This window comes from Leiobunum rupestre, chromosome 1, assembly GCF_980474605.1.
Source record: "Leiobunum rupestre chromosome 1, qqLeiRupe1.1.hap1, whole genome shotgun sequence".
Taxonomy (NCBI): domain Eukaryota; kingdom Metazoa; phylum Arthropoda; class Arachnida; order Opiliones; family Sclerosomatidae; genus Leiobunum; species Leiobunum rupestre.
This window is the reverse complement of record NC_143384.1, coordinates 42009558-42031045: the sequence shown is the minus strand read 5'-3', so window position 1 is coordinate 42031045 and position 21488 is coordinate 42009558. Positions and strand designations below refer to the sequence as shown.

The 21488-nt window shown below is 38.8% G+C and overlaps 2 protein-coding genes across 2 annotated transcripts in view; one reads left to right on the top strand and one right to left on the bottom strand.

The window, feature by feature from the left end:
* The window catches only part of LOC149962955 (protein maelstrom homolog), a 32587-nt gene that overhangs the window by 8491 nt on the left and 2608 nt on the right, over window positions 1-21488 (top strand). The gene's annotated exons all lie outside the window — the stretch shown is intronic.
* On the bottom strand, window positions 3808-7921 carry LOC149962957 (uncharacterized). The gene is made up of 4 exons (XM_090164479.1): window positions 7356-7921; window positions 6666-7275; window positions 5758-6486; window positions 3808-4041 (listed from the first exon to the last, which is right to left on the bottom strand). Exons 1-4 carry the CDS (start codon window positions 7919-7921, stop codon window positions 3808-3810), a joined length of 2139 nt encoding a protein of 712 aa, XP_090020605.1.

Genomic DNA, 21488 nt, shown 5'->3' with positions numbered 1-21488 from the left:
GCCTGACAGACACTGACAGACAGACAGACACGGTGATTGTATAACCCCTCCTAGGGGACTTTGTCCCCTCGGAGAGGTAAATAGAGTGCCACGCCTCATGACCCCCGAAATGTGAAATACTGTATTTCAAAACGATGAATAGGGTGAAATGGTTCGGCACATTGGCCAGCAAAGTCGCCAGATCTTACGTAATTTAAATCGCCATTAATAATTTAATTAATTAATTTAATTTCTTCGCCATTGTCTCCTCGATTTTTCAGCGGTGTTTATTGCATTAAAAACCAGATTAACAAATTTCTGACTTTCATAAAGTTATACTACTCTCCCAATGGAATTCAAAAAAGTTATTTTAGCTTGCCCAACTTGTCACTTTTTCAAGTCGTATTTTTCAGTGAAAAAGACGTCTATTTTTTTCGCGCCAACGCTATTTGTACGTTTTCGGTGACACTCTGCAATTTTCTCATTGACAATTTTCTTAGCGGTTAAAATTTAAATTTTCAAAAAACGTGAAAATAGTTTTCGATTTAGATGCAATTTTGGTAGAGAGTGTCCCCCGGCACGTATAATGTACAGTGCAAATTTCAACTCTCTAGAAAACAGTCTTTGAAAAAAATGACTTTTTCAAGCAAAAAAAAAACACCCTGTTTATATACAGGGTCTTTTTTTTTGCTCGGAAAAGTGTTTTTTTTTCAAAAACTATTTATAGTACCGATTTCAAATTTGGAAGGTCAATTCTCTATACCGGGGGACATCAGTTTGAGAAATTTGAGCGTTTTCGGTAATGTTTTTCACCAATTTTGAAAAATTATTTTTCGACCACTAGGTGCGAGATAAAAAATTTCTATTATAAAGTTGTAGGCCGTCATCGAAAACCCTTAAAAATTGTTCACTCGACGAAAAACAATTTATTTATCAGTGAAAATTCGAGCTTGAAAAATTTACAAGTTGGTGAAGCCAAATTACGATTGTTTGAAACGATAATTGAAACCGAATTACCTAATCCAGTTTAAAAAACACGAGGCTATAGGTCAATCCTAAACATGCATTGGGTATTTAAAGGAAAACTTTGGGAGATTATTATCAGTGTTTGATAATATTTCGAACAATGCCTCGTTATTCAGTAGCTGAGCGTACCGAGATAGTTGCCATTTACTATGGAGAAGCAGCGCAAAACCTTAGAAGAGTGACTGAAATCTTCGCAGAAAGACATCCAAATGGAGCACCATCTGTAAATACAGTAAGACGAGCAATCCACGATTTCAATCAATTTGGTCACTTGCAACCTAGGTTTCGCGGATTGGGTCAACCGGATTTAGACTTCGAGAACAATGTACTCGCGTACTTTGTGGCATATCCTCGTCACAGTTGCGCTAACGCCGCTGCTGATTTGGGTTGTTCTGCAAATCGTGTGTGGAAAATTCTTCGTAAGAATCGCTATCACCCATACAGAGCTACGCTCCACCAAGGACTAATTGACGGAGACCATCAAAGACGTTATGAATTTAGCAACTGGTTACTAAATGCTGTCCAAGAAGATAGACAATTTTTGCGCCATGTTTTGTTCTCCGACGAAGCGTCATTTTCTAGAGATGGGCCCTTTAATCATCAAAACAGCCATCTTTGGTCTGACATCAACCCACATTGGGGTTTTGAATATCATCACCAGGTTCAATTTGAACGGGTCAATGTTTGGGTTGGACTTGTTGGAAACCGTTTGATTGGTCCCTTTTTCCTGCCGACGAACCTCAACGGCCAAAGGTATTTACATTTTCTACAGAACGAACTGAGTGACGCAATCGACGACCTTCCATTGGCTGAAAGACGTCAGTTGTGTATTCAGCAAGATGGCGCCCCTCCGCATTTTTCCCGGCAAGTAACTGAGCACCTCAACAACGAGTTTCCTGAAAGGTGGATAGGGAGAAATGGTCCAGTGCATTGGCCAGCAAGGTCACCTGACCTAACACCGCTGGATTATTTTCTCTGGGGATTCGTTAAAGCAAAGGTATACGCCACGCCCATTGAAACTAGGGAGGAACTCATTAGACGAATAATCAGTGCTTGCCGAGACGTCACACCAGAAATGGTAGAGAAAGCGTTTGAGAACTTAATTGTCCGCGCACAAACCTGTGTTGCAGCCAATGGTGATATTATTGAAAATGTTTTGTAAGAATTTATGTGAATAAAATATCTGCATTTAAAAACCAAACGTGTACATTTTTTCAAGTGTGAAACCTCTACTACGTTTGTATTAGACTTGTTCCCTTTTCAATTATCGTTTCAAACAATCGTAATTTGGCTTCACCAACTTGTAAATTTTTCAAGCTCGAATTTTCACTGATAAATAAGTTGTTTTTCGTCGAGTGAACAATTTTTAAGGGTTTTCGATGACGGCCTACAACTTTATAATAGAAATTTTTTATCTCGCACCTAGTGGTCGAAAAATAATTTTTCAAAATTGGTGAAAAACATTACCGAAAACGCTCAAATTTCTCAAACTGATGTCCCCCGGTATAGAGAATTGACCTTCCAAATTTGAAATCGGTACTATAAATAGTTTTTGAAAAAAAAACACTTTTCCGAGCAAAAAAAGACCCTGTATACAGTAGACCCCGCTTTTTGTGATCACTTGGGAACAGGTAAAAATGATAAGAATAGGCGGGTGATAACAGTATATGGGATTGAAAAATAAGCAGTGCAGTTGTCCACCAAAAGTAGTGTAGGCTGTTTTAATTCTCTATCCCACGACTTAAGCCACTCTGAAAAAATAGCGGATGTCATCCACGCGTTTTGATTTGAAATGTAGTCGACAGGTAGACGTTTCACTCCTTTGAAACAGAGTGGGTTTTTACAGCACAGTGATACGCTCTTTGCACGATTTTGTTCCACTTGCGCTTTCATGTTTTAAAATGTAAGTATGCTCGGGTAACGTGCGGTAATACAGTCCAGTTTCATCCGCGTTATAGACATCAGCAGGAGAAAATTCAGACATTTAAAGTGGCCATTCCTCTCGCATCCAACGATCTGCGGCGGGTTGATCAGCTTCCCCTTCTCTCCGTGTGGTTTACAGTAAGTTAGATTATGTCGCTTTTGCCACCTGTAAAGCCACCCGTTAGTCGCGCAAAAGTCTTCTTTCCCCGTCCGTTTTGCAAAATCTTCAGCTTTTTGCTTCAACATCGGTCCGTTAACCCGACCATCTTTTTCTCTTATGTTTATAAACCATTCTTTTAGCGCACCATGTACGTCTATGTTTTTCCCACCTCTCTTTCTTTTTCTGTCCTTGTTTACATTTTCTAAGCCCGCAATCTCAATTTCGTACCTGTTTTTAAGGATTCGGTTCAACAACGGCTGGGAAATCTGAAGTTGAACGGCAGCCTCACGTTGGCTCATCGTCGGTAAAACATCGTATGATTTAAACAACTCACATTTATCAGCCACACTTAGGTCCCGACGTTTACTCATTTCGGACAAGACTCGAACTGATTCGGACGACGGACTGTTAAAAATTTCATTTGATAAAAAAATCGCGAGATAACAATAGGCGGGACGATGATCACAGTAAGTGGGCGGATTCCAATGTTCAAAGATAGGAGTGAATCGGTTCCCGCCGTTTTGATCATAAAAAACGGGTGATGACATTAAACGGATTTACATTAAGCGGGGCCTACTGTATATATATATATATTAAGAAATATTTCGGTTTTGCAGAAGAGTTGCTAATTTTTCGCTTTTTTGAAAAATAAACTGATCCCTTTACCAAGTTTTCATCAAGACCGCGAGCTTTCGCAGAAATATCATCATTCGAAGCCATCAGTTCTTCAAGAAATGAAAGATTTGCGCGATAATTGTCCAGCCTTTCAACGAAGTTACGCGAACAGTCCATCTCGTTGGACAAAGAGGTCTTGGCGAGGTGCGTTTCGACAAACCAATATCGACGCCTTGTTCACCAGAAGATAGATCTGAGACTATGTCAGTGAACCTATTTTGCCTTTTAGGTGAAGCTTTTATGAGCACTCCCACGTTGTTTACGTATATAATCATAACCTTGACCACAGAGGTTAGAAATAGACAAATTAAAACGAGTTAAGGCGTCTTTTATGATGTTGTATAATGTGTTTACGGTTGTAGAGGACGTTTCGTATAAACCGAGAAACAACTACGTTGGCTCATAATCTTTCACAATTCGCACACAAATTGCGACTTGCTCATGCCCACTAATAACGCGAGTCTCGTCAACGATGAGACTATAATATTTACACTCTTGAATCTCCGAGACAATCTCTGGCAAAACTTGATGTGCCATTTCATTTTGAATATCGTGGGATGTAAAATGCTTTTTCCGTTTAAGCCACTCTTTTAGTTCGGGATTGTCTTCGCTTCGTAAAAGGTTTAGTTGGGAAAAATTCCATTTTCCTTCTTCGTGGCCTATGAAAGGAATGCCTTGGCGCGACAAATATCCAATCGAATCCAGAAGAGCTTTTAACGCTATTCGCGACGCTTTCTGTTGTCGATCTAACTTACTCTTTCGATAACTGCCTTACAACTGGGGTTGTGTTTCTACTAGCTTCTATTTTGAGAACTGCATCGAGGTGAAGAGGACTTTTCGCGTGTAACTACAATTTTTCAGAATCTTTTCTCCAATTTTTAAAGCGTGTTCCGTTTACGATATCTGATTCCTTAATAGATCTAAAATTTTCAGATACTAGTTTCTTTTAACGGCTAACAGGCACGCTAAACACGAAAAACGGCCTTTCAAATTGGCAAAATGAAGCCAGGGATAATCGAAAAACCATTTTTCTTGAAATCTGAAAACCCTTGACTTCCACTCTTGCAGGGGTATAATAGAAGGATGTGGATGTAATGGTTTTTCCGGAAGCGAATTATCCTCTACTGGTGAGACAGAATCTTTGGAAACTAGCCTATTACTACTGCTACCAGTTGCAGCAGCAGCGTATTCTTTAGTTCTTTAGTTCTTTAGTTCTTTTATTGCTCAACAAGAGGTCTAAGACCCATCACGTTAAGACAGTGGACAATACAAATTATACATATACAGAGAAAAAATATATACAGTTTGAATGTACAGGAAAACAGTACAATGTGAAGGAGATACAAGGGAAATAAAACAAAATAAAGGAGTTATATTACATTATTACATGTAAACGAGTTAAATATGAAGTTCTAGGAACTCAGTTAGCTCCTTGCGGAACTGTTTGGGGTTGGGAATGGACTTTAGGAAGTCCGGGAGAGAGTTCCAGTCACGGACCGAAGAGGGGAGGAAGGAGTGCCTGCGGACGGAGAGTCGAAAGCCAGGAAGAATGAGAGCCGCGGATTTCATCCCGCGCGGAGCACGACGCCAAGACGAGATGGCGGACGTAAGCGGGGCCAGGGTTCGTTGCAGCGGTGAATAACACTGTTTACTATTGCGAGGCGTTTGACGCGGCGACGGTCCGAGAGGGAATCCCATTTAAAGTTTTTCAAGACTCGCGTCATGCTTGTACTCCAAGAGAAACCGATGTTGGCAACAAAACGGAAGGCTTTACGTTGGATGGTTTCAATGGTACGCATACCGCTGGCGGTGTTGGGGGACCAGACTGGGGAACAATACTCCAGAATGGGGAGGACATATGTTTTTATAGCGAGGGTTTTTGTCTGGAAGGAGCAATGTGAGAGGTGTCGGCGCGCAAAACCTAGGGCACGGGCGGCTTTGGAAGTGACGGTCAAGATATGGGGATTCCAATCAAGGGTACAGGATAGCGTTACCCCGAGGTATTTTTGGGAGGTGACGGACTTAAGTTCGACATCCCCCAAAGTGTAGTGGGGAGAGTGAGCTGGTTGCCCTGAGCGGTGAAGGGAGAGGACTGAGCATTTAAAGGCATTTAGAGGTAGCCTGTTCGAGTCACTCCAAGACAGAATACGATTGAGATCCTCTTGTAGGGTAATAACATCGGAGGGGGCGAAAACGGTTCTAGAGAGCGCCAAATCGTCGGCGAAGATATACAGTCGGGAGATAACATGGTCCCCTATGTCGTTTATGAAAATGACGAATAAAAGGGGGCCAAGAACTGAGCCCTGTGGAACACCAGAGGCCGCGGGAAGCCAGTCGGACGCAGCCCCTGGAATAACAACACGGAAACGCCGGTTTTGAAGGTAGGCAGCCAGCCAAAGCAAGGTCTGGCCCCTAATGCCATAGGAATGGAGCTTGGCTTTTAAGAGTTCGTGAGACACAGAGTCAAATGCTTTACGGAAATCGAGGAAGATAATGTCAACACGTCCAGTGCGTTCCAGCCCGTCGAACCAATCTTCAACGCAGCAAAGTAGTTGGGTTTCCGTACTAAAGCCGCTGCGAAAACCATGTTGGTAAGGCTGCAGAACATCATGGGCTTGAAGGTGGGAGGTTATGTCCGAAGCCACGATATGTTCATCAGCCTTGAGCACCAGGGAAAGTAGTGCAATCGGGCGGTATTCAGACGGATTTGATTTGTCACCGCCCTTTGGAACGGGAGTCACATTAGCTGTACTCCAATCAGCCGGAATACTCCCAGAATCGTACGAGAGTTGGAAAAGCCGCGTTAGGGGAGCAGCCAGGCACAGTTCTTCAAGACAGCAGCGGGAATTTTGTCAGGGCCCGCAGCCTTAAAAGACCTGCCTCTCTGCAGCAGACGTTGTACGCCTTGCTCCGTGAAGATGATCGGAGGCATTACAGGACATCGCGGCGGCAGAAGGGAGACAGTTTCAAATGTGTGAACAGGAAAAGTGCGTTGAAATGTTTCGGCCAGTAGTTTGGCTTTAGACTCTGCGCAGGTGATAGCACCCTCCGGGCCATTAAGATCAGGGATACCAGAGTGCTTGGCTTTTTGGGAAACAAGCTGGTAAAACTGTCGCCTGTTGTTAGTGAGATCTGATGCCACTCGGTCCATGTGATGGGTACGTGCAGCACGAAGAGCGAATTTGACAATGGAGTGGTGATGGGAGAATTTCTGCTGGTTACAAGCGGAAGGGTATTTTCGAGCCCTATTATAGCGACGCTTCGTGATGCGAATGAGTCGGCGGAGAGACTGACCTACCCAAGGCAGGTTATGCCGTGAGGATAGTTTCTTCAAAGGGACGTGAGAGAGTACAGCAGAGTGAAGGGCCGCCTTGATAGTGGCCCAAGCGTCATGAACCGAGGTGGCTTGAGTTACAGTCACTTGTGATAAGGTCGCCGAGATGGCAGGGTAGTCGGCCTTGTTGAAGTCGGGAACGCTACGTGGTGGCTTGCGGGGAGGTGGGCTCACTTTCCTGACATTAAACAAAAGGAAGTCGTGATCCGCGATACCGGGGAGATGGTCGACCCGGTCTATGAGATCGGGATCCGATACCAGTCTAGAAGGTTACCTCCAGAATCATTGTTTCTGGTGGGCTCCATAACACTCTGTGAGAGATTAGCTGCGAGGGTGGTGTGAATGAAGCTAGTAGCTTCAGAGGAAGAGCTCCAGAGGGTACTCCAGTTGATTGATGGGAAGTTAAAATCGCCGATAACAAGGAGGTCTGAGGAGATGGTAGCCAAGCGAGTTATCAGGTCGTTCAGGCGCTTTGTGTATGTAGGTTTAGCAGATGGTGGGCGATAAACGCAGCAAATGCAGAGACACGACGGGCCAATGTTAATTCTCGCGGCCACAGCTTCCACTGTAGTCTTGAGATCAAGGGGATAGGATTTGTAGGCTGTGTCGATGGCTAAGCAGACACCTCCACCATGTCTTTTCCTGTCCTTCCGGTAAACCGTAAAGGAAGGACCAAACATTTTAAGGGATGAGACGGAGTAATCCGCCTTGGTCTCAGTAGCTGCAACGACGAAGGGTTGGTGGGCGTCAATATATGCTCTTAGACCGTAGAATTTGTTACATATGGAATTCAAGTTAGTATAGAGGATTGGATGGTTCCTCATGTCGCGTCAACAACTGGGCGTTGGCGCCTCAGGAGGATTGTCGGCGTGCTGTAGGGTGATAGAAGGACGAAATGGGCCTATCGTTATGCCCTTGACCCAATTTTCTGGTCTGTAGGCTAGTTTCACTTCCTGGGCAGGAAGAGTTATTTTGAAGGATGCGTGACTGGGCCGCCCAGAGCCCGGCACCAACTGAACGGCGAGTGGGTGAAGATCTATCAAGGGGGTAGGATTTGTAGGCTGTCAAGGGGATAGGATTTGTAGGCTGAAACAGTGTTATGTTCAACAGTTTCAGATTGGTTGTCTTCGGACTGATCAAGAGCTATGTCTTTTACCAAAATCAAAGAGGGGTCTGAGTGACAGTCATAAACCAAAATTCAATTGTTATTATGCCTATATCATAATAAATATTACATCCGTGAGTCAATTCTGAACAGTGTCCTCGCCAGGGTGTTTTAAGCGAGTTTTAAGCGGCGCTTGAGCCACCTGAAAAGTTTCCGAAGCGCCCCCTAAAATTTCTGAAAAACAACTCCTGAAATTTTCAAACACTTAGTAAAACCAAGAATGTTTTTATTTATACTTAGAGAAAATAATTATGTTGCGACAATTCACGTCCACCACGGACGCCCTTTCTCCCGTCTTGCTCGGGGGTGGGGGTAAGTAAAATGGGTCCCATGGCTTTATTAACGTTAATAATCTTTTGGGTCCACAAATCCTGAACATTGGTTTTCCGTGGATTCGTTCAGATAGAAGAGGATTCCGCGATCAAAAAGGATTGAGAACCACCAGTCTCAGGAAGGTTTTAGATTCACAGGAGGGTGCAAAATCCCCACCAATTTCGAGTGTGACGTACTACAATCTTCGACAACGTTATCGTTAATGCGTCGCGAGTCCGACATTAGCACTTCATACGATATAGGTAAAGAAGTAAATAAACCTGACAAAGGCCTAGACGCCTTGGCAAGTTGTGTTACCCCTATGGCGAGATAAAAAAATAAATAAGTTTTTTGGTTTATATTTTTTTGTATTTTTAAAAATCATTCGTTTTGTGTATTCCATAATCATATATTTGGTATTTTCTTATAATGTACATCAAATCTAATCAAAGATCTCCAACTAATTAAAAATCCTTCAATACACTTAAATTAACCCCTACGATACTTGGTATGTCATGCGTGGTATGGTTAGAAAGCCCCAGAAAAATCCCAGAAGATGGATATAATTTTAAAATTCTAAATATTAAAATTAAATAAAAAAACCCATAAAATTGAAAAGTGTATTTAAAACCATAATTTAGCGAATCTATTCAGTGTCCCACCTTAGTGTTACCTTCCCCCTGATAGACAATCCGGTGCCAAGAAAAAATAGAAAATCCACCCGGATTGCACCATGAGGCGACAGTTCTAAATAAGAAAGAGCGTCCGAATTTCCCCCCCTTTTCCACGCAAAATATGTGACGGCTGACCTAACCCCTGCCTTACACAGTGTGAAAGGTCATTTTTTCGGCTCTGGAAAAATCCCTCAAACTTCGTTGCCAAGGACGAAAACGAGAAAATCATCCAAATGGGTAGAAACAGAGACCCCTCCAATAGAAAATAGCGCCGCCTTCCAAACCCCCGAGAAAGTATAACCGCAAGTAAAATCCACTACCAACCATACACTTCCGACACCCGACTCCTACCCCCCCCCCCCCTTCAGACGGAAGAACAACAAAACCAGAGAGCGCAAAGGAAACAGAAGAGTTCGAACAGAATCGGAACTAGGAGAGATCTAAGGAACGGAACCCCCAACCCAGTCCGGGCTCAGGCCGCGATGTCCCAAGAACGTAGTAAAATAAAAGATGCATAAAAGCAGCGTAATGCACAAAATTAACGGGCAATCCACAAGAGGCGAAATGCCCATCGCGTATAATTTTCAAATGAATACCTAAATGAAAGAACGTTTTCCCCGTTATGGAAAAAACTATCGGCAGATCGAGTCAACTATATCCCTCCAAATCCACCTGTCGTCGAAGTATCATCCCACTGGCAAAGGACATTCCTGGGCACCGTCCCCTTCTTTATCGAGAAATAAAGTCGTCCACGTCACTTTGCAATAACCCGATATTCGAGACACCAAGAAACAGAGCAAGCAGAAGGAAGACAACATCCCCTGACAGTGAAAATCTCCTTAACCCCCCCCCCCCCCTCACTATTCCCTGAGACGGAAAACTACGTTTAAGCATACACGCCAATCCCCGACAAGTTATATATTGAGTCTATAAACCCCTAAAATCATGTTAAATCGATACTCCCCAATGATTCCTCCAATACCAAGTTAGTGTTTTGTTAATTTCCTGTCCCAGAGAGAGAAAAACCCCGTGTCGCGAGACCCAAACAATACCCCTTTATTCCGACCAGTATAAAAACCGAGCCCCTAACCCATACTGTATCTTTTGTAACGATTTCTACCTTCGCCACGCCAGTATAGTTTTGAGTCACTTCCCCGATAAATTGTATTAAATCTAAGTAAATTTAACGCAAGTTTTTCTATATTCTTTTATTTTACCGCCCCAATTTTAAAAGTTCTATCACCCACCATGGCTGCCAGACATCCAGAAGATAAACCTGATTTATGTAAGAAATCCCCTTTTTGATTTATCTGTTATTTTGCATTTTTGTTCATTTTAATCTATCAATAAAAGCATTTCAATCAAAGTTTCATTGAGTATCCTAACAAAGATAATTTAAACTTCGTACCCTAGATTCGAATACTGAGAGCTTTCCCATTCACGGTGTTGTTACGAAGCGTTTACCCTCTTCCGGCACGTGACCTCAGAAAAATCGGCTCCATCGGTTGCGGTAAGGCGCCATATTTAGGCCTAGATTTGTTTTATTTAAAACAAGAGTATTTATAGAAACACGCTTAATTTTAAATCATATATTTCCAATAAAAACTTACTTTAACAAATGGTAATTCTGGTGCTTGAATATCTTCTTTCGGTAATGATGCCAATCTTGAAGAATATCTAAAATTTCAGGCAAATATTCCTTAAGAATGTCGATGTTAAACACGAACCCTATTAAAATGGTAAATGAAATTGAATGAACTATTAAGTTTAGTCAAATTATGCTTGAATCGCTTGTAAGATTATATTACTCACCTTTAGTAAGTCTAGGTTTTTTCTTTCGATTTGAAACTTTTTTAGTGCTATAATTGTGGTCCATCATGTTTTAAAACTTCGAGTTGAACGCAAAACGCGTCAAATTACGCACCGCAACTTCCAAAAAAAAATTAGTTTCTATCCCTAGATGGCAGTAGTGCGCCACCATTGGAGCGAATTTTTTCTGAGTTCCGGCGGGAAGTGGGTAAACGCTATCGGCAACGCGCGAGAGAGTGATTTCGAATCTAGGGTACGAAGTTTAAATTATCTTTGATCCTAATCACTGTCCGGGAGCGGGGGGCAATAGTTGGCATTAGGTTTTTGTTTATTAAGAACGTTTTTTCTACAAAGAGGAATCCGAATACAGTTTTTATTTTCAGTACCAAGAACGCATAGAGGTACTAAGAACTTGGAACCTTAACATTCGTCCGAGCTGCCTTGTTGTTATACTTTCAGAAGCAGTCTAAGCAGTCGACGGTTCTCTCTCTATGTAAAAATCCATTACACCAAGACCCAAGTTAGGCTTAAGCCATGGGAAAAGTATAAATTCATGGCGCCACCATTTAAGTTTTTCATAGTTCTTAGCGACCCTGCTGATTTCGAAATCAAAGGCTGAAAATTTTCTTCCCCAGGGTCATAGCCGTTGACGAGTTACTTTATCTAAGTCATACTGACACTTTGTCAGAATTTATAGCCCGGCGTACTGGTAAGATTTAAACCACACCACCGGAGGTCTATCATCGTAGTGCCCTACGCCAGCGTCCACAAGCCCGGACAGGTGACAAATTCAGCATGGGTGGTAGTATCCTACCACTGATGGTCTCACCGTTGACGCAAGCCACTCAACCCAGCAGAAGGTGCAGCAATGGTTCGATCAGCTCGCCACTTCACACACAGCAGTGGGAATAAGAGCGGATGCTCTAGCAACTCCAGCCGACACCCCACCTACGGAGGTGGAGTGTCACACCCTTCAGAAAGAGCACCTAAAGGGGGACAACGGGCTCACAGCGGTCCGCATAATACGGCACAGCTGGCACCAGAGATCTTTTTTTTTTCAAAAATAAGAAAGACTTTATTGGTGTATATGGCAGCGGAGGCCTTCACACCATGTACATCATACAGAATTAGACAACAAATTTAAAGTATATACAAACAGCGATAAGAAGATAAATAAACAAACCAAAAACAAATCTATTGGACTCGGTAAAGTTAACGAATGCCAAAGGCGCGGAGCAGAGTACACACGTCCGAAATAATCGGTAGTACTACTCGAGAAAAGGCCAAACGGAGACCCGATACAGAGTGGAGAAAGTTACCTGCAGTAAGCGACGCCAAAAATGAATGGCGGGGACCTCTAGCAGCCCGACATTCAAAAAGAATGTGGTGAAGCGTCTCTATCGCCGCGCACTGAACGGAGCGACACACCGAAGACGTGCTTAAGCGAAAACGGAAAAGCACCGCGGCAGTTGGAAGCCGTTCACAGTTAACACGTGCTACTAACGAGTCTTGCCAACGTGGCAACCGAAGACCCGCGATACAGTCCCGTGACGGATCAGTCTTGTACCACCCGACGCCCCGAGCCGAAACAAAGCGGTTCCATGAAACCTGCCAAGAGTGATCCCGGCGGACTCCAAAAGGCCGGGAGATCGGATCACTGCGCCTCATATGGAGGCCCGCCGCCCCACAGCAGGCTACCCAATCGTCCGAGGCGGCCAGTTTGCTCGGACCTTCTCCGTTAGATCGAGCAGAAGCTCAGTTACCAGCCCACACCTAACCGAAGTCGGATTTGGAGATAGGACCATTTGATCAGAGCAAACATCTCCCAGTGCGCCACCGACCTTATGGGTTACAAGAACCGAACCCCGACTCCCCGGTAAAGCCACCATTTATTGCACTCCGCATACTATCACTAGGAAAAGTTGACAGGATCACGTAGGAGAAATATCACCGGATATGGGGGGAAAAGGTTTCGCCCACTACCTCTCAGAATCGACCTATTGACAAGATAAAAATTAAATGCAACAAAGAAGTCTAAAAAATATACCAACTGAGTCTTCATCTCTATTTTGTTTAGCTTCCGTTGCCTGTTTCCAGAATACTCGAAATCATCAGCTTTTGATTTCTTGGAATTAAAAAAATCATTTTTCCACTCATATTTTATCTACTCACTAAAACCCCGAAATTTCTCAGTACCAAAATATAAAAAGCTACACGCCACTGTGTGAGTTTATACTATATAATCTATTATTCAATATTTCAAATCAACCTGTGTTTTGGGTATTAGCCTAGCTGATTATATTATTATTATTATATTTTTCGTGTATATGGAAGATTTCTGAAACAGTGGGAAGAGGACCCACACTCCCCGCATATAGCTCTTTGTTATAAGAAATTAACATAATATATCTCGAGTTATAAAACGAATTTCCACAATTTCTTTTCATAAATTTAGCGCCCAACATTCTGAATTTATGTAATTTTTTTCAATTTTAATTAATATTTTTATATTTTATCAGAAGTTCATAATAAATTCCTTCGGGGTAAGTATTCCACAAACGTATCTTATTTTATAGAAAAGCCTATTACCTTATTATTTTTCCTATATTGTCCTATTTAATGTACTATATTTTTCTATAATTCGCTTATTTAGATTCCTATGTTTTCCTATAATTCGTCCATTTAGTTTCCTATATTTTCCTATAATTCGCATATTTAGTTTCCTATACTTTCCTATAATCCACCCATTTAGTTTCCTATGTTTTCCTATAATTCGCCTATTTAGTTTCCTATACTTTCCTATAATTCGCCTATTTAGTTTCCTTTATTTTCCTATAATTCGCCTATTTAGTTTCCTTTATTTTCCTATAATTCGCCTATTTAGTTTCCTTTATTTTCCTATAATTCGCCTATTTAGTTTCCTTTATTTTCCTATAATTCGCCTATTTAGTTTCTTTTATTTTCCTATAATTCGCCTATTTAGTTTCTTTTATTTTCCTATAATTCGCCTATTTAGTTTCTTTTATTTTCTTATAATTCGCCTATTTAGTTTCTTTTATTTTCCTATAATTCGCCTATTTAGTTTCTTTTATTTTCTTATAATTCGCCTATTTAGTTTCTTTTATTTTCTTATAATTCGCCTATTCAGTTTCTTTTATTTTCCTATAATTCGCCTATTTAGTTTCTTTTATTTTCTTATAATTCGCCTATTTAGTTTCTTTTATTTTCTTATAATTCGCCTATTTAGTTTCCTTTATTTTCCTATAATTCGCCTATTTAGTTTCCTTTATTTTCCTATAATTCGCCTATTTAGTTTCCTTTATTTTCCTATAATTCGCCTATTTAGTTTCCTTTATTTTCCTATAATTCGCCTATTTAGTTTCTTTTATTTTCCTATAATTCGCCTATTTAGTTTCTTTTATTTTCCTATAATTCGCCTATTTAGTTTCTTTTATTTTCTTATAATTCGCCTATTTAGTTTCCTTTATTTTCCTATAATTCGCCTATTTAGTTTCCTTTATTTTCCTATAATTCGCCTACTTCAGGGTGACCACCGAATATTTTAAAAACCTTTAAAGGAATTATAGGAAATTTATCAGTGAAATATATAAAAATATAGGAAGAAAGTTGGGAGAAAAACCGGAAAAAAAAAGAAAATTAATTATACAATAAGAGAAAACGATTTTCAAAATTGTTTAAAGGGGGTATAACTTTCAAAATAAAGTGGATAAATGATAGAAATAGTCGAAAACTATCGCCTAACAGTGTTGGAAATAAGCATCTTCAAAAACTAGGACGTTTTAAAGACTTCTAAAGGTAAAATATCAACTATCTTAATTTCTTCAGACTTTTGAGTTATAGGATATTACAGGAAATTTTATGAAATTATAGAAGGAGAGACGTTAAATTATAGGAAAAAATAGGAAATATAGGAACTGTGGTCACCTTGCTACTTACAAGGATACTAGCCGTGGTGTTACACACCGATTTTGTTCAAACTCGGGGGATTGGTAGACCTTCATGAAACTTAAAAAACCCTAAAGGGATTTTAATTTTATTCAATGGGCAACGGTTTTGCCATGGCAAACGAAAAAACTTTTTGACAACATAAAATGGAAATTTTCCCATTGAAAATAGCATGGGATTTTGACCGATAAAAATTTAAAATACCAAAATTATAAGAAATTGATAAAAATTGACGAAAAAATCAAAATTGATCACATTTTGATCAGTTTGAACCAAATGGGGGAAAATGAACCGATATGGCTAAAATTGGAAAAAATGTAAGAAAAAAAAATACAAACATTGAAAAAAATATTTCAAAATTGATTAAAATATTTTTTTTTTCAAAATTGAAAAATATATAAAATTGAATTTTTTTATCAAAAACAGTAGTTTCGATCAAAATTCATAGGAATTGACGGAAATTTATAAGTTGTGTAAAATTGGATTAATGTAATTGCGATTTTTTGAATAACAAAGTATTTATTTTGGTCAATTTGATCAAACTTGACCAAAATTGGAAAATAATAGATCTAAATTAGCCCAATTTTAAAGTTTTGTAAAAATTATATAAATTTTTTAAAAAAATCAGTAGTTTCGATCAAAAACCGCATTAATTTCCAATCTATATCCGTAGTTGTTTTGGTTCTAAAAGTTCTAAAATATTATTATAAATGAAATTCATTAAAAATTATTTATATTTATTTATTTATTTATTTAACGAAACGGTATTTTTTTAATCATAAGGTATAATAATGTTTGGTTTTTAAAATAAATGTGAACTATAGTGAAATAATTTTTGTTCAGTTAGTATATTTTGTCGTCAATATTGGTTTCTTCGTGTATACGGTAATACCTAACAAACAGCAGGAAAAATGGCGCGTATGCTAAACACGTGAAATAAAATAAAACTATTGATTGTAATTTCAATTTACACCTTTTTATTGCAATAATTAGTAAAATACGTAGTAAACTAATGGTTATTGTAAAAATAAATAAATTAGGTAGTATAATAATTTTAGTGTAATAATTACGTGGTATAATAATTTATTTCAATTAAAATAATTATTAATTTTTAAAATTTATGATAAACTGATTCTAATTCCAGAAATTGCTTTAAACATTGCACAACATTTAACAGATTAATATCCATCGTGGATTACTGGTAGCCAAGATTTTAGCATACGCGCCATTGTTCCTGCTGTTTGTTAGGTATACACAAAGAAACCAATATTGACGACAAAATATACTAACTGAACAAAATTTATTTCACTATAGTTAACATTTATTTTAAAAACCAAACATTATTATACCTTATGATTAAAATTATACCGTTTCGTTAAATAAATAAATATAAATAATTTTTAATGAATTTCATTTATTTTTTATTTATAATTTATCAAGTAAATAATATTTTAGAACTTTTAGAACCAAAACAACTACGGATATAGATTGGAAATTAATGCGGTTTTTGATCGAAACTACTGATTTTTTTAAAAAATTTATACTTTTTTTACAAAATTAAAACATTTTGCCAATTTTTATCTATTTTTTTTCCAAATTTGTAAAATAATTAAAAAAAAGCTATTTATCTATATAAATAAATTTCCATCAATTCCTATCAATTTTGATCGTTTTGGATCGAAACTATTGATTTTTATATATTTTTTTAGTGTTATTAACATTTTTCAATTTTGAAAAAAAATATTTCAAACAATTTTGAGATAGTTGGTCGAATTTAGTTTATTTTTATATAATTTTTAAAAAACTTTAAAATTGGGCTAATTTAGATCTATTATTTTCCAATTTTGGTCAAGTTTGATCAAATTGACCAAAATAAATACTTTGTTATTCAAAAAATCGCAATTTATCTATACATTAATCCAATTTTACACAACTTATAAATTTCCGTCAATTCCTATGAATTTTGATCAAAACTACTGTTTTTGATAAAAAAATTCAATTTTATATATTTTTCAATTTTGAAAAAAAAATTATTTCAATCAATTTTGAAATAGTTTTTTCAATGTTTGTATTTTTTTCTCACATTTTTTTTTCAATTTTAGCCATATCGGTTCATTTTCACCCATTTGGTTCAAATTGATCAAAATGTGATCAATTTTGATTTTATTCGTCAATTTTTATAAATTTTTCACAGGTATCAGTCAAAAAAAATCCCATGCTATTTTCAATACATAGTTTGCATCCCTACGTCATCAATGACGCAGTTCCAAGTATGGATATAAGAACCAAGAATAAATATTTAATTTGAGTAAGAATGAACGGTTCTTTGCCGCCATTTTGAAGGTGTAGATTTCTTAGTAAAACGGGAGGGTTAACAATCGTCTGTTTGCGGATTTTAATTATTTTCAAATGATTAAGGAATTATTTTCACGTTAAAAATGGTTATCTGCCTGGTTAAAAATTGTTCGAGTAGTTCAATTACCAAGGGAGAGCGAAAATTGTTTATTTTATTCGATAGTGAAGGTAATTGTAAAAAGGATGACCGCAAAGGCCTAACTTTGATAAGCTTCGTTAACTTCTTTTCGTAGATATTTCTGTCGTAATTTGATATTTTATTTAAATAACCCGGCCTTAGAATCTTATCTGGCTTTGTTTAGGGCCCATTTAAAATTTTAAAGCATAAAAATAATACGTTTTGTAGCTTTGACGAGATTACCAACAAAATGGCTACCTATTTAGTAGCTACGCGCGAAATGGTTTGAATTTTTGATCGCCCTCCCAGTTTCCTTGGAGACCATAGGCCCCTCCCTTCGGTGCAAACTATGAATGGGAAAATTTCAATTTTATGTTGTCAAAAGGTTTTTTCGTTGCCATGGCAAAACCGTTGCCCATTGAATAAAATCCCTTTAGGGTTTTTCATGTTACATGAAGCATGGACACTGTATCTCTAAACGGACGGGAAAAGCAGCCTAAAAGAGGTACCCCTCATTGTCCGTTTGCGTCCTACTTCATATTAGCTGAAATAGTCGGCCGTACTCGATTAGCAGGGCCGCCGGCCATCCAGGTCATTCGGAAGAATGTAAACCCCCATTTAAAACGGAATGTTTTGTCGACCACGTGACGAATTATATGGCCTTGACAGCCCCTAACTTTCAAAATTCTTGAACCTCACCCCCTTTACAGAGAGATGGTGGCGGCGGCAGGTGATTTTGTATGGTGGAAGCTACAGCTTTTCCCGTCCGGTTAGAGATACAGTGTCCATGGTTTCCTAACTGAATAGTTCCGAAAATTAGTAATTGCGCAAATTTTAACCATTAAAAAGGTTATTCTAAAGTTTTAAAAATAAAAACACTTTTATGCCTAATTGAAATCGCCCACGTGATTTTTTTAAATTATTTTATATCCACTTATAGATGGCACTCTGGTCACCACCCCAGGGCAAAGTACTGTAGTCTGCTAGCTGTCACCTACGTGTTTTATAAACTGTGGCTCGCCCAAGCCAGCGCCGGGGGTCTATCCTGTTTCATATGTCTATGGTGGCAACGGGACTGAAAATCAAGGAACTTTATCAAAGTACGCCTGGCGCCACCTATGAACGACTGCGGGATCATTTTATATTGAAAATAAAATTCCTTCCAGGGCTTACCATCTGAGTCTTGTGACGCTTCTTTTGTTCATAAAATAGAATGTTCTTTCATGTCTTAATAATTTAAAGCAACTGTCGGCTCTATCATTGCCACCTGTATTATGAAAAGGCCCAGATTTAGAGATGGCCATGAATCTATCCAAATCATGGGCAAACTACTTTCGTGGAGAGCGTGGATCCATCTATTAATGGGAACGGAAGCTAAAATTCAAAATAGCGAAACAATAACGTCGCCAGAGAGCCATTATAGAGTATTATATTTAGACCACTTTTACTCTACTTACAAGGAGACGACCCGAGGTGTAACACACCGATTTTGTTCAAACTCGGGGTTTGGTAGACCTTCGTGTAACTTGAAACACCTTAAAGGGAAATGTCTCCATAGGCAACCGTTTTGCCATGGCAACCAAAAATGTTTTTGACAACAGAAAATGGAAATTTTCCCATAGAAAATAACATGGTAATCTGACCAATATTAAGGGTACCCCCTGTAAAAAAAATTAATTTTTGAAAATGCTAAAAATAGAAAATATAAATAAGAAAATAATGAAAAAGTTCGAAGTTGATTAAAATCTTTACAGGGGTACCCTTACATTTGGTCAGATTCCCATGTTATATTCAATAGGAAAATTTCCATTTTGTATTGTCAAAAACATTTTTGGTTGCTATGGCAAAACGGTTGCCTATGGAGACATTTCCCTTTAGGGTGTTTCAAGTTACATGAAGGTCTACCAAACCCCCGAGTTTGAACCAAATCGGTGTGTTACACCTCAGGTCGTCTCCTTGTTAGTGAACTTTAACCTAAATAATATATCCCATTTAAAATATATTGTAAACAATAACTATAATTGAAGTTATTGACAAATTTACAAACTAGCCAATCAACTTCGGTTTCCCCTTCCATAAAAACTTGTTGAGGTTAACGGTAATAGTTAGTGTAGGGAGCTGTTGGCTCGAACGCGTGGCATGCAGGGCTTGCCACCACCCTCCTACGCATTGTAACCCGGCCACTTTAATTAAAGGCTTTAAAAGTCGCTCGATGACTTAGGCCTAAAGTGGTGCCTTGGGTATTAGCCTAGCTGATTATTATTAACTTTTATATCCCGCCTTTTGGGTCGAAATGTAGCTTCAGCAACTTGTTTTGATTTCGACGCTAGCGACTTCACCTAGAGTCGACACTTGCCTTAAAGCAACTGTCGGCTCTATCATTGCCACCGGTATTATTAAAAGGCCCCTGTTATTAAAAATGGCCATGAATCTATCCAATTCTTCGAAAAACGCGACTTTACTGGAGAGCGTGGTGCCATCTATTTCTGGCCAAAGAAGTTAATATTTAAAATAACCAAATGATAACGTCGTCAGAGAGCCATTGTAAAGTATTATAGTTAGACAACTTATAAATTATGTATCCCATGTAAAAATATTGTTTATAGTTGCTGTAATTTATGTTATTGACCAAATTAAAACAATCCAATCAACGCGAGGAGTACCTTTAAGTACCGCCTATTTGATTTAGACGCTAGCGACATCTATTGAAAAAGAGTTACTACACGTCGAGCCGACACTTGCTTTAACAGACATTTGACGTATATGGCGCTAGATATGTTAAAATCATCTTCTTCATTAGAATTGGGGATAAATTTGAGTTTTAGACCATTTTGGCGTTAGTTCCGGTATTTCCCACCAAAGGAGAAAGGCGCTGCAGACCCGACGAATTTATCGTGGCCTAAATAGGAAGGCTCGTTGCTCTACTTTAGCCGCTTCGAATGAAGTCAAAAAAGTGCTTTAAAAATCCCGTTCAACTATCGCTAGGGGATGTGGTCCAAATCGACCGGAGTGACACCAAAATATGCCGTTATTTTATGATTTGGGCTTTTTTATCCTGATCAGTGAGTCCCCTTAGGTATTTGGTCCATGAACTAATGACATAAACCAATAATAGATGTATTCATGACAGCTCTCCGGCCCTTTTCAAATATTTATCTTGATAAACGGTCATTGGACAGTGTCAGAAACTGATGAAAATGACGTACGTCGACGTCACTCCTCGACCTGGGAACCAACAGCGAGGAGAGACATAGACGTTCACGTTTACGTTACTTTATTCAGTTGCAGAAATTAATTTACTGGTATCAAAAGCGACATAAGTCCTAAAAGTGTGTTAGCCCTACTTTAGCGCCTTTTGAAATACCTACTGAAAGCTAGTCTCACAATCTAACTAGATGGCAATGTATTTAATTGTCACATTGAACTATCAAGCTAAAGGACTTCTATCTCGGTTACGCAACTAGCGGCAAAAGTTTCATCGAAGATCCCCATTTTATAAGCGCTTCTTGATTTTACATGAAACCTTACGATTTAGTTCACGCCTTTCGTTCAGAGAGTAGTTAAAGCAAAAGCGACACAATAAAGCGCTTTCGGGTTCATTTATTTCTGGTTAACTGGAGTCTCCTAACTCCCCTTCTACGAAATCAATTTGAAAAAATACAAGTCAATCTTCGAAAATCCGGGGAGTACTATTCAAATACAGGAATTTCACCCAGGGCCGTTTTAACCTTTCCGTAGGCCTTAGGCAAAAATCTCTCATTTACCGACTTTTCGGCTACTTTTTGATAAAAATTTAAGCTTAATATCGGAGAGAACGTTCTGGTGTCGCGAGGGGCTTTGGCTTAGTTTTGAAACCCGCGTGCGAATCACGCGTGATAAAAAAACATGAGCTCGTGGCGCCGAGAAAAACTTTTTTTATTTTTATCATTTTAGCCTAATATTCCGCCTAGGCATCTATCGGAAACCAGATATTTCGACTTAGCGGAAGTCTC

Excerpts from the sequence above, each read along its gene's own strand:
- LOC149962957 (XM_090164479.1), bottom strand. The coding sequence starts at position 7,921 with ATGAGGAACCATCCAATCCTCTATACTAACTTGAATTCCATATGTAAC. Across the intron at positions 7,276-7,355 it reads GGAGGTAACCTTCTAGACTG|GAAAGTGAGCCCACCTCCCC; the intron begins GTATCGGATCCC and ends GTTTAATGTCAG. Across the intron at positions 4,042-5,757 it reads CCTCCCAAAAATACCTCGGG|GTTATGATTATATACGTAAA; the intron begins GTAACGCTATCC and ends TCTGTGGTCAAG.